The sequence below is a fragment of the Serinus canaria genome, chromosome 1A (genome assembly GCF_022539315.1).
Source record: "Serinus canaria isolate serCan28SL12 chromosome 1A, serCan2020, whole genome shotgun sequence".
Lineage (NCBI taxonomy): Eukaryota > Metazoa > Chordata > Aves > Passeriformes > Fringillidae > Serinus > Serinus canaria.
Window position 1 is genome coordinate 38,590,170 of NC_066314.1, and position 13,699 is coordinate 38,603,868.

The following is a 13,699-nucleotide window of genomic DNA, read 5'->3' on the forward strand; positions in this document are numbered from 1 at the left end:
CAGAGCCATTGCTTCCAGCAGGCTCTTCAGTTACTTTAAAATTACCATCATCTTTGAAGAAGTAGCTTCAGCCAGAAGGAATAAATTACAGATGTTGGTGCTCTTTGGAGAGATAGGATATGATATTACTCATACAGGTTTTAGCCGAGTTTTAGTCAGAAGTCTGTCATCCACTTTCCCCCATTTCCTTTGGAACTATGTAATCCAGAGTGTAAGATTATTTGTAGAGCTTTAGATAAAGCTGAACATTGCTTTCATTCTTGGGCAGGCTTCAAAAAGCATGCAATTCTTATCAGCCCAGTCTGTCAGAGTCTTCCCTCCCTGTTTTCCTATGGTTTAGTTGCTTCACTTGATGTAACTTCATTATCGTAGGCCAAGGTGGTACCTGTCATTCCTTTCTTATGCCCACGCCTTGAAATGGAATGGATGGTTGTAGTAGCTTCATTTCCCAGATAACTGCACAAAAGAGGCTATTTCAGATGATTTCCTCAGAAATCTCAGTATCAGGATATGATGCTTTCACTGAAGGTGGTGGACCCCTGCCATCCAGGGAAAGGCTTCATTTTCCTGGTCTTTGAGCATTACCCTGCTGTGCAGCTTTGGGTACTTTAAGAGTTACTTGATCTCTTTATGCTGGACTACAGTGTAGCTGAAGGGCATTTTTCTGAGACTCCTGAGAGCCTTTGAAAAGCAGAAATACTTATTTACTGTTAATACTATTTCTTATGTGATTTGGGTTAGACTTCAGTCATCTTGGTTGTTATTTCTTGCTCGTGTCACCCCCATAGTTTTAATTTATATTTGTCATGTATCTTAATGGTTCTTTGCTGTGTAGAAGTTTAGATTCCCAGTATGAAAGCTTCTTTTACCTTTAAGTTCTCTTTTTCCCTTTTGGGACTTTGTGCTATTTCTGCTTCCAAAGCACAAGTATTATTTAAGACTTTTGTACTTAAGGCTGAATGTTAATAAAGTTGTAAGGTTATCCAGAGTGGCACTCCCAAATTACTTAATTCCTTCTGTTTCTTGGTGTATTGCCCTTCTGAAGTGTGACATAATTTGATATCCATAAAGAAAAACATTTACATTTACCTTCACCTAAAAATACACTACTAAAGTTGAGTTTCCTTCCTATATTATGTTTTTACAGTCATGATTCTGGATGAAAATAAGAAACCAGTGAAGGCAAAGACTTTGGGAAATATTGTGGTAAAGTAAGAAAAATAAATATCATACAGTTAAAAGAAACTTCCTACATGGGTTGATGTCTTTTGACTAAATTTTATATAAAAATAAGAATAATTGAAGTAATGAGGATGGAAAAGCATGTCTGTCTGTCTCTGATACTGATACCAAACTCCCTGAATGTTTTATGTTCATTAATGTTGAAAAATTGCAGGCAAAAACGTTGTGTGAGTGAATGAGTTTTTCTTAGATTACAGCAAAGTTTACCATTTTCTTAATTATCAGAATGTCGGCATGAAATGATGCCTTTCTCTTTTAATGTATGAGCAAGATACTGAATCATTCCCTTCACTATTTTATCTTTCCATTTAGTGAAATAGTCCAGCAGTACAGATTCATGCTTCAGCTTTCAGGTGTAATGCTGCCTCTTCTTTCATGATCTCCTAATCCCAACTGATGCACTTTCTTAGAGGGAGAACATGTATTTTCTGTTCTCTGTTAAAAAAAACCCCAGATGTTCCTGTGTGTGCTTTGCATGAAAGAGTGTTCATTTGAACCAGTACTTGGAAAAAATACATGCAGGAAAATACTCCAGGACTCCAGGAAAAAAAAAATCAAAAGACCCTGCTGTGCATCATGTAGGTGATTTTTAGTACCATTTACCAGACTCCTGACAGATGAGTTCCATAAACTCTAATATTCTTTTTGAAAAGTGCACCTTTCTAAGGTACATTTCCTTAGATAAAAAGGCCTCTGTTTAGATCACCCTGTGAACATCAGTTACATTTATCTTGCCTGCTGCCTTCTCACTGTTGCCTGGACCTTTCCTTACTCTTGTAGCATTCTATGGGCTAGTGCTCTTTACAGCCCATACCAGCTCTGTATTCTGGATGTTTTACAGGCTTTCAGGCATTTTCAGGCTTTCAGGCATTTTCCTCAAACAGTTTTTTTTCCTCAGAGAGAGACACCTGCTTTGTGACGAATGGGATGGTGTCTGTACCCACCTTTTTTTTCAGTCACAGAAAATAACTTCAGCTCTGAACACTTTCTAACTGCGAGATAATACAAGTCCCAAAGGAAATGTATTCATCCATTTCCTCTGTGGTGGATTTTTGGAGAGTTGTGGTAGCTCAAAGTCTTCACTGCTTGCTTAGACAAATGAAAAGAAATGCAAAGATTAATACTAATCCTCAGCAAACTGAAAATCTGTCAAAAGCTGAAGCACTGGGACGGATGTACCAGTATAGTTGTATAGTTGACGGATGTACCAGTATAGTATAGCACAGTTAGCTGAGGGTTGCAGTTGGCTGAGGCACACGAGCTGGGGGTGAGAGACAGGAGCTGCAGGCTCTGGAGCTGCAGACATGCAGCGCCAGCAGCGTGGGTGGGCTGGCGCAGTGCTTGTGTGGGAGGTGGAGCTGCCGACGTGGGCAGGCTTGTTACTCAGCTCTGCCACTGGGCTTATGTAACTAGACCCCTGTGGAGACTAAAGTAGTCTCACATGAACTCACTGTACTGTGTGATGCAGATGTGTATAGACCATCTTTTCAGGATGGTCTATACCCTGCCTCATTCTCAGCATCTTCAGCCAAGCCAGCAGGACCACAGACATGTAGGTTTAACTCCCCCAAGTCAGCAGACTCATATTTAGGTGTAGTTTTCTTGAGACACGGATAAGATTGTGCATTCACTCCATTGTTGAGTATGTACATTCATACCAAGCACAAGTACTTAAAATTGCTCCAGCCTTTTGTAGACTTTGGTTTGCAGTATCAGCAACCCAGCTCAGGGTGGAAAACTGTCTTTCAATGCTCTCACCTCTGTAGTGCCTGAAGCCATAATAAAACACAGGATTGTAATCAATGGAGAGAGAAAGGTATTTTGTAAGCTAGCTGCTTAGATATTCAGATAACTTATTATTATTCCTTATGTTATTCATGCCTAGTTATTCAACTAGGATGGAATAAATCACCTTCCAGATGTGTTCAGGTCTTTCCAGTGCCTGCAGGAGTGGCACAGTTGGCTTAGGGTAGGTACTTAGCCTTATTTATCAAAAGAGGAGTGGAATGAACTCCATCTTTAGCAACTCTGCCAAACAAATTTGAAGACAGACTTCCCTACATTTAGATGTTTTCTCAAGGGATTACAAATGTGTTAATATATTGATTTGTTGTTTCATTTGTTTTGTTTCATCTTGCTCTGCCTGACTTGTGCTGCAATCAAATGAATTGATAATGAAAAGAGGGAGGTTTTTTGTTTGTTTTTTTTTTTTTTGGCAGTGTATCACTCAAGAAAATGTAATCCCACAGGGATACTATTTTTTTTATCATGTCTGTTTTTATTGCATTGCTTATTTTATTTTTTTATTAAAGCAAGGTTTCATGAATTGCTCCCTCAAAGAAGCCATTTCTCTCTTCAGCAGTTTTCTACATGTACAGACTCTTTAAAGTAGTGGGGATGATCCTTGCAGTGTTTGTTTGTCAGCCCAGAGCATGTCCCCCAGCAGCTGGAAGAAAATAGTGGCACAGGAAAGTTCTGACTACTATTCTGTCATACAGTCAGTAGTAAAAGATGAAAAAACACAGGGATTTGCTTCACCTGTAGCATGGATGAGTTGAGAAATATTCTTCAGTAGAGTATACTTTCTTGGAGAGGAGAGTGGTTATGCGTTACTTAGAATGAGAGCTGTGCAGAAGTGGTAAACTGAAGCTCTGGGTTGTTTTTATCCCAGACTAACTCTTGGTAAAGACTATTTGGGGTTGCTCGAGGCCTGCAGTTTTCTCAGGTGCAGTATTTAAAATATCTATTCTTACAGCAGAGCTTTAAATTTTAATTTCATCCTGCAGGAGTCAAATACTCTAGAAAGGTACTTCCTACATCTAATTTCTCCAACTTACCGCCCCAAGTATGTTCTTTTCTTTACTTTTCTGCCAACTGATATCTGTTCTGGTTTTTTTTTTCCATGTAATCATAATTTCTGCCCTTTGAATAAATTATTCTTGGATAAAATCTCTCATACATACTAGTTTACCTGGACAATGCAATAATATTTCTGATTTCACAAGTCTTTCAGGATAAAATAATTGAAAGCTATGTGATAGAAGGACAAAGGAAAATAAAGGCAACTGCAGATTGTGAGGGTGGGCTTGAATGAATTGTTTTTAAATTTATATGTATTTTTTTCTGAGCTAGAATTTTTGGACATGAAAGATTCTGAGAATTTATTCTGAAGTGAAAATGATAGCAGCAGTGACTTCCATTTCCATTAGCAAAACCAGTCTGGTTTAGTGACATAACTCTGCTTGCATTGTTGTGACCTGCCTGTAATTAATGCACACTTGAAAATACACTTCTATATACTTGCATATACATACTCGTATGTATCTATGTCATTTTGATTAGCCATAAGAATTTTCTAGGTTGTCTGTTTTTATAAAGAACATTAGCAAAGAGAAATCCCATGTAAATTCCAGTTTTTGTCTTACACATTGAAAATATCACAAACTGATTAAACTGATTATGTTGATTTTTTGAAGCAGTCATCAGCACTCTCTCATTAGCTAGCATTATTCTTTATATTCACGTACAACAGGACTGCGTTTGCCTTGTGCTCATTCTTTCCATAGAGTAGTGACTGCCAGTAAATTTGCTGCTAGACTCTAGTTCCACTTCCTCTAGTGTTTATATAGTTAATTGTGTACCACCATAGTGGAGTTTTGCAGGGTGAGTATTTACAAGTTTGCTTTAGTGATCTCCACTGCACGGAATCACATAAATATGTTCCATATCCAGCAGGAGGTGAGACAATGTAGTTACATAGTTACATCATCCAGTGATTCTGAAATGCTTCAGTTTCATTGCTTTAATTCTATTTAAGAAAAGTGGCTGTGTGAGAATCTCTGAAAACTACTAATGGGGTGGACTTTTTTTTTTTTTTTTGTGGATTTGGAATAAGTGAAGGAAGAGGAAGAAAAATCAAAATGTTTTAAGAGAATTGGAGTGTTTCAAATGATGACAATGACTCCATTGTATCAAGCGCAGTCACGCAAAACTTTATGTACAGTAAAAACTAAAATACATTTATTCATTAAAAATTTTAAATAGCCAATATTTATAAAGAAAAAGTGATGATAAATTCACAGCTTTTTATGATTATACATTATAAGTTAGTCAAAGAGAAACATGACTGTACTTCCAAAGCAAATACCTTAGAGTGAATATCCTTTAGCAGAAGAGATGTTAGTCAAATTAGGCAGCCCATTGACAGTTTTCCGATTTGTGGTAATGTGTTCAATATTTATAAAGTATTTAGTGAGCAAAGAAATGTTCAGTGAAGGGCTTACTCATTCAATATTTCTTGCAATGTGTTAAAAAGAAATTTGTGTGAAAGGACGAAGCAACCTGAAGCCAGAATTGTAATCATTATAATGTTCAATAGAATGCTAACCAAGAGAACTTAAAGGAAGGAAAAGGGAAAGAAAAAGATGTATTCTTTTGCAGCACACTGTTGTACCTTGGTATTTCATAAAAATAACTGAAGATCTTGTAAGACTTGATGAGTCACCATTTGGGCATTCCAACTGGGATACACCCATGGGAAAAGTCACAGCTCTCTTTGTGCTCTCCCACTGCCCAAGAAGAAAAGGAGGCAATGACAATGTGTTCTTGTAAGCAAGGGCTATACAGCTAGGTAAAGTGAAAGTTTGCTAGATCTATAAGATGAAGGGCCCTAGAAAGCAGTGACTTTCAAAGGAGCTTTTTATGTTACAGTGGATAAACCTCTGGGTACACAGGATCTTTGAATGAAAGGTAGCTGCTAGGGTAACTGCAGGCAATATGATCCCTTGTTATTCAGAAGGGAAAGAGAAGAGGAGCCAACATTACTGTGGATGGGGTGCTAGTACCTCCATTGATGCATTATGCTTGGTTCTTTTGACTGTGTTTCAAGACTATTGAGAAAGTGACTGCATTTTGGGGAAAATGTGAATGAGAGTGACCTAAGTGCTAGAATCCACATGGTATGGAAATCTGTGGTATGTAATTCACCTAAGATCAGTAAAACAGTAACCTTTTAAAGGTCAGGGGAAAAATGAAATTTCTGAGAGATGGCTGTTTAATCTACCATAAATAAATTGGAAGCTGAAGCTAGATGCATTCAGATGACGAATAAAGCAGTGTTTTAGCAATGAAATTATTGAGACATTGGAATAAATTCTTGGGAGTATGGTGGTTTACTTTGATATTTTTAGGCCTAACTTAGATACCTATTTTAACCAAAAGTTGTGGGGTTGAGGCAGGATTTAGCAGATGGCATCTTCCAGCCTGTGTTATATGGAAGGTCAGTTTAAATACTTAAATTTATCTTCCTGACAGCTTTCTATATGTTTATCAGCTTTGTCTTTTCCCTTTACAGATAGAACAATAACTAGGTCTTCCAATGTGAGAGCAATTTGTCCAAAGATAGTTTTTCTAGCAGATCTCTGGCTGAGTACATGTAAATACCATTTGAACTTTCCTTACTTTGAAATTTTTCCAAGAACTTTCACTAGTTTTTGATGGCTTTTTCTCTTTTCCCACTAAAGCAAAATCCACACTGAGATCAACTACTTTTGTAACTCCTTTCAGCTAACTAAAGTAATATTTCATGCAGTCTGATGAGCATTCAAGATCCTCTACTCTTCTTCACCCTTTTTTCTGTGTTGTTGTTCCTACAGTCTGAAACAGCTTCCAGATGCTTTTCAAACTTGCAATCAAAAATTTTTGTAAGAGTGATGTTTATGCACAGCCCTACATTAATGCTGAGTAATAATTATAGCTGCCAGTTGAGATTATTTTGTTCCATTCAGAAGCCCAAACTCAGTTAACAGTGGCTTGTATTTGCTTTGACTGGCTGTAATGAATAGCCTCTGAGTATCATTGCCTACCATAAAATCAAAGAATGTCTTTTCTGAATTCTAGCAAGGTAGCATCTCCAATAATTTATTATTTCATTTCAGAAATCTGCTTTTCCATGCAAATTCTCTTTTGAGTTCTCTGTCTACTTGCTTGGTTTCATTAACAAGGACTCTTACACCATTCTGATGAGTGGCATTCTGAAAGGATGTGCTATGTGGGAGTCAGATTTCTTGGGCTGTGCTAAAGGTGGATTGTTCTTTTTCTATTTTTCACTGTTGTATGAAAAATAAATGAACTGTGAAACAATGCTTAAAAAACCATATAATAATTGCCATATAAAATTCTGTACCAAAAAGCAGTTACTGTTAAAATACTTCATAGTTTTTTTTGTGATGCTGTCAAGCTCATTCATCTTAGTCTCTCCAATTTATAATGAAATTACCTGCTTATCTTTGTAAAATGTAACCAGAATGAATCTTTGTTAAATGAACCCATATGATTTAAATCATTAATTTAGACAGTTTGCCTCATTTCCTTGATGCTATTTTAAATGCGTTCAACCTTTAAATGAGAAATAGGCCTGGATCTGTATTCTTGTAATTCAACAATTTTAATCTTTCTTTGACTCGAGTAAATGCATATAGCATTGCATATGCAATAGCATAATTTGTACTGCTGTTACAGTGCTGGTAACAGACAGCTACAGAAATACAGTAAATATGTCCCAGGGGGAAACCAAGCAAAGCAACTTCTTTGTACATTGTGAAAATGATAATGAAGGAACCTACCCACTCCTGTCTTGGCCCCCTCTGATCCTTTCCCTTGTGAAAGGAAAGCAGTCATACTTATGTATGCATTCCTGGTATTTTTGGTCAATAGTAAAAATATCACCAAAAGATCTTGTGTATCAACTCAGTTTTTAGACAGACAGGCAACACTTTTTAAATGCTGAGTTATTGTGGGTGTGTGTTACATTTTCTAGGGCAAGAAAAACCCAAATCAAACATCTCAAAATGTTCCTTTTTTTATGGAGGGGTTGATAAAAACAAGAGATGTCTGTTATCAGGTTGCTGTTATTTTTGGACAGTCTCATTTTCTCTCTTCTGGCTCCTTGCATGTAATTATGATCCCGTTCTGCTCCCTTTGGAATTTATGGCAGCATTCCCTCTGACAGCAGTGGTTTTAAGGTATATTTGGCTCTGGACATTTTAATTCTGATGTCCTGACAAAATTTCAATACACATAATTATGTTCTGGCAAGCTGAATTCTACCTTTATTAATTTGAGTTTGCATAGAACCTAGATATTCTGCTAAGTCATGACACCAAGAACTTTGCTCTCATTAAAGAATTGTATGTGCCCATTGCTCTGGAATTATTGTGCTGAAAGATTGACACATGGAAGAGGGCATTCACTTTTTGCTTAGTGGATGAATGGGGTCCTAACTGCAAGTAATCCTTCACAGAAAGCCATGGAAGCACATTTTCAGATGTCTGTATTCTGGTATGATATGTGCTGCAGAGATACCTGTGGAAGTCACTAATTTAGCAGTCTTGTTTCCACAGACACACAAAAAATATGCTCTGTGGATGTGTTCATCAATACAATTTTCCTAAAAAAACCCCAACAAACAAGCAAAAAAATCCCACCAAACTGGAACATGAGACACCTCTGGTCTCCTCATTTGAAAAAAAAAAAAAATCCAAACAAGGACAAGAAAACCAAATAGTGAAAGTGAATGTTTTATTTCTGGTGCTTTGTTCTACACTTCTCTGTTTAGAGTTTTAAACAGTGACAGAAAAGAAATTGCTTTTCTAATTTCAGCAATTAAATTGTTTTTTTCTCTTCAGTGACTAACTGCAAAATATTGAATAGAGCTGTGGGGAAATTAAGGACTTTATCAATATGAATTGTTCTTTTTCTCCCATCACAAAGATGTTAGACTGCTAAATAAATTTAAAGTGCAAAATTTGCAATGACTGAGGCTGTTATGAATTGGTGTACTATTAGCAACCAGGTAACAACCATAGTAACTGCCACTCTCTGGTGGCATTTCTTGAATTTAAACAAAGTTTTTTTCCCCCCTTTTAAATGCATGCATACACAAACACCAGGATCAATATATTGTTTTTCTAATCTTTTTTTCCAAGGCAAACACTCCATGGGTCATGGTTTTATATCACAGAGATGCTTACTAAGCTTGAAAGGCTTAAAATAGGGCAGTGAATTTCTTCCAGATGGGCAGAAGCCAACCTGCCCTCCTGAACCCTGGTAACTATGTGGGAAGTGTCTTGGCATTTCTGGCCATACCTTACCCATACTTTCAAGGAATGTGATGTATGGGATGTGTTGAGCCAGAACCCTCATAGTAGTATTTATAGTAGTATATTCTGTTATGCTAGCTGACCTGAATTAAGCTGAAAAAGCTAGGATTGTAGAAAATCAGGCATTCAAATCATTACTGGATGATATGACCTTTTCAATGTAGTTTGTGCTGGTTTTACCATAGCTAGGGTTTTTTTGAAGTGTGTTTCTCTCTCTCTCTCTCTCTCTTTCTCTCCATATACATATAAATAAAACTATAACTAGTTGATTTTTTTTTTTTGTAAATGTAATGTTAGAAATGTACATGTCACAGAGCTGGTGGCACCTGTTCTTGTGACTGACCATCATAGACTGTAATGACACCAGAATTGCTATGCTGCAGAGAACTGTTTCTGCTAGAGGTGTTGCCTTCTGGTGTCATAAGGATACTGTCATAGAAAATAAAATACCTCTGGCTAAATACTTGCTAGTTAGCAATGCAGGCATGTGCTAGTAAAATCTACATGGTGCATTTATGATTTTATGTAAATAAATATGTTTGTTTACATGATCATTCTCTCCCTCTTATTAGGGATAAACTTCATAAAACTTGTGCTCATATGCCTGAATATATATCCCTCAGTTGTTTGACCCTGATGAACTTTGAAGAAAGAAACTAGCACTTTTTAGCTGAGGCTTCTGCAGCTTCTCTTCTGACAGATGTGTATGTGAAGTGTCCCTATTTTCTCATGCCCATATAACTGACTGAAGAAGGAATTTAGTATGTATTCAAAACTCAAAAAATAAAGCAATCCAGAATTTTGCAGCTTTAAGTACAATTATTTTAGAAAGTTCAATTGGTGACTTGTATTAGTATAATTTCACAGAACTTCTCCAGTATTTCTAATAGTATTATGCACAGTTTCAACAGAAAAGCATTTTTATTCAGATTCTTGTGATTGAAGTCCTTTGAGTTTTATCTTTTTACAGAAACTGAAGATCTGTCTATGCATGTGTGGGTGTGTATGGCTGTTAGACAGACCTGTAATAATGCGGTTGCCTGTCTCATAGTGTGTATGCACAAATTTCAGACAGATACCTAATCCTTAGAGGTGTTAAAAGCTAAATACCATTAACATATTTATAATACAGTATATAGGGTTTACTAGACTGAATATTATTTTACTGAGGTGCTTGTATTATGTAAAAGGTAAGGTCTGGATACCATGCAGAGCTATATACATTTGATGACAATAATACATAGCCTTTTTTGTTGGTTAACAGTATATTATAAGGCTGAACTGTTTTCTGATTGTGTAGACAATGATTATTTGTCTGAAAACAGAGTATGAGTGGAGAGAATTAGTTGTATTTGTTATATCTGTTTTTCTTACTACTTCCTTCTGTTGTTTTCAATTTAAGGTTGCCTTTGCCTCCTGGAGCATTCTCAGGTCTTTGGGAAAATGAAGAAACATTTCAGAAGTTATATTTCCAAAAGTTTCCAGTAAGAATTATGAAATCAATTATTTAAACTTCTGGTAATGCTTCAGAACTGAATGATAATAGATTTAACCTGGGAAACAGTTCACCCTAAGTTGTCACAATTTCATTGGAGGTCTTTGATATATGTATATATAATAAAAACCATTTAAAGATAATCATTTCTCCACCTATAATTTCAGCTCTTGGGTATCCTGTTGGGTTTCTTTTGAAGATCTGAAACAGAAGAAGTAAGCACAGCTTCAAATACACTCCTCCTGTTGGCATGCAGCCATACACTGGAGGCTCTTTGCTGCATTAGTTGTGTTTCCTTGTCAGATGAACTACCCAAAGATTGGCTTACTTCTTTCCTTGTAGAAATAGGTAGATTGGCCCTGTACAGATGCTCAGAGTGGAAGATTTGGCTCAATGAAAGTAAATGAGTGAATTGGTCACACAAAATATTTTTTGTGTGCTATTGCATCACGATGACAGTGTATGTTTGGATGCAGCAAACAGGAGTATCTTCAGAAGGAATTTGACAACTGACATTACTCACAGAATTCATGGAATGACTACGTTGGAAGAGACCTTAAAGATCATTGAGTCCAACCCATTATATTGCAGTAATTCCATTTTCCTTGTGTAGATCCAGGCAACATCCTTCTCCAAGCTGTCAGGCATCAAAGTAAGCAGAGTTGCAAAAAAGTCTGTTAATAAAGACAACAAAACCTTTCTCTAAAGGGAGCTGCACAGGATGATAAGATGTAGAAATTGTGACAAATATTACAGAATTAAATCTTTCAAGGACCAAAAGCATATGTAATGGGAAACAGGTCTGGTGTTTTTTTGTTTTTTTTTTTTTTTTTTTTTTTTTTTTTTTTTTTTTTTTTTTTTTAAATTATTTTTTTTATTCCCAGGTAAATTAATGAATATTCCTAGTACTCTTTCAGAATTTATTTTTCCTTGTGTTGTATTTAGGGATACTATGACACTATGGATGCTGGTTATATGGATGAAGATGGCTATCTGTATGTCCTGTCTCGAGCTGATGATGTGATCAATGTTGCTGGACACAGAATTTCTGCAGGTGCAATTGAAGAGGTGAGCATTGCCTGACAGCAAAATAGAAGAGTGAGAGATGAATGAAGCAAGCTGAGACTAAAAATCCCACATTTCATCACATCTCACATCTCAGAATCTCACACAGAAAGATCTCTCATTTGTTTTCTACTTGTTTTGTTTGCATTTCCATCGGTAATTTTAACCAAAATATTTCCTATTTCGGGTTCTTCCTATTAAAATGCTTTCCAGAAAAATAAGAAATTTAGTCAAAAATAATCAGTTTTAACCGTGGGATTGGTAAGGCAGGCAAAATCTGGTATTTGAAGGGGGAGTTAAGGAGCAGTGTGGTAGGGTGGGAAGCATACCTTTTAGCTCATTATTCCCAATAATGTATTTATTTGGGAATACGGTAGGATGGTGTACTATCAGTGTGACAAGTAGTTTCAGCAGCTACTGTAGTTACTTAGGAGTAGAAACTTTTTTGCCTGAACTACAATGATCAGTGTTGGCTGATTTTTTTTTTTTTTTCAGAGATTAATATTCAGTGCTTTTTCTTGGTTGGAAGACTTCAGAATTTTTTGACAGCTGTTTTGTCTCTTATTGTATGAGGAGTGCTAAATGAACAATGAAAATTTCTGTAAAAAACCCTGCTGTTAAATTGAAAGTCGTTAATGTAATACCCATGCAACTCAAAAAAGTTGAAAATAATGAAGTTCATAATAGTGTCTGAATTTTGTATCATTGTTCACTCACCCTTCTGGAGTCACTGTGATTGATTGCTAGTTACAAATTTCCCTGATGACATATCAATTGCTTATTCAGGGAGTGTAGAAGAGGTGTGCTGGGCGTGTACAAGAGAAAAATATGCTTTTAAGAACTCTGAATTTAACTGTTCACTGAATCAGAAACTAATCTGCAAGTTGTTTTTTGGTTTATAATATCTGTTAGTCTAGTGACTACTTTATTTTTAAGGTTAGGAAACTTAGAGTAGAAGAAATTCCAATTACACAGAAGTGAACAAGTTCACATAAACATGAAACCATCAAGGATTGGTCATCCAGGGAGCTGAAACAGCTGCTGCCCTGACTTAGGTCTGTGGAGATATAAAGGTGCTTTCAGTCTGCTTAAACCTCTATCCCTTTGTAGTAGTTTTACCTGTTCCCTTACTGAAGCACAGCAGGAATCTCATCCCCACACATTACTGCTGTACTACTCATGGGCTGAGCTGGGCATTTTCTGAAGCTGCTGTAACAAATGATGAATTCAGTCACCTCATCTGCTCTATTACCTTTGGATCCATCATACTGAGCTCAGCATCTCTGTTTTTCTCCATGCTAGTTAGGTCTTACCCCTAGAAACATAATGTTTCATGACAGTAACATTCTAGAAGCTTTTCTCTTCACCTTTTGAACAAAGCTAAAAACCTAGAGTGATGTTAGTGCATGCACAGCAAATTGCTAGTTAAATGGGAAAGTGTTAAGAAGACCACAATTTGCTCCTCAGGAAGATCAGTAAATACAGAATTAGAGGTCCATTGAATCACCATGGGATTCAATCAACTTGTTGAGCAAGTATGGTATCTACATTTATATTTTAGCTGCATTACAAGTTTAACTACTTTTTCTTTAGTGCTTTGACTAAGTGTTTTAGCTCTGGTATGTTCCACACAACTTTTTCCTTTGTCTAATGTATCTGTTAGTACTGTTGGAGCTCCATGTTCACTGCAATGCAGTAGATACTACAGTTTACCTGGCCAGTTAGTGAATGGTGGCCC

General features: G+C 36.5%; 1 protein-coding gene across 1 annotated transcript in view; it reads left to right on the forward strand.

Moving 5' to 3' along the window:
- ACSS3 (acyl-CoA synthetase short chain family member 3) overlaps positions 1–13,699 on the forward strand; it is a 64,701-nt gene that overhangs the window by 47,131 nt on the left and 3,871 nt on the right. The window contains exons 11-13 of the mRNA XM_050988016.1: positions 1,148–1,211; positions 10,804–10,885; positions 11,842–11,964. Of these exons, the coding sequence (XP_050843973.1) occupies positions 1,148–1,211; positions 10,804–10,885; positions 11,842–11,964 (269 nt within the window). The remainder of the gene's footprint in view (positions 1–1,147; positions 1,212–10,803; positions 10,886–11,841; positions 11,965–13,699) is intronic.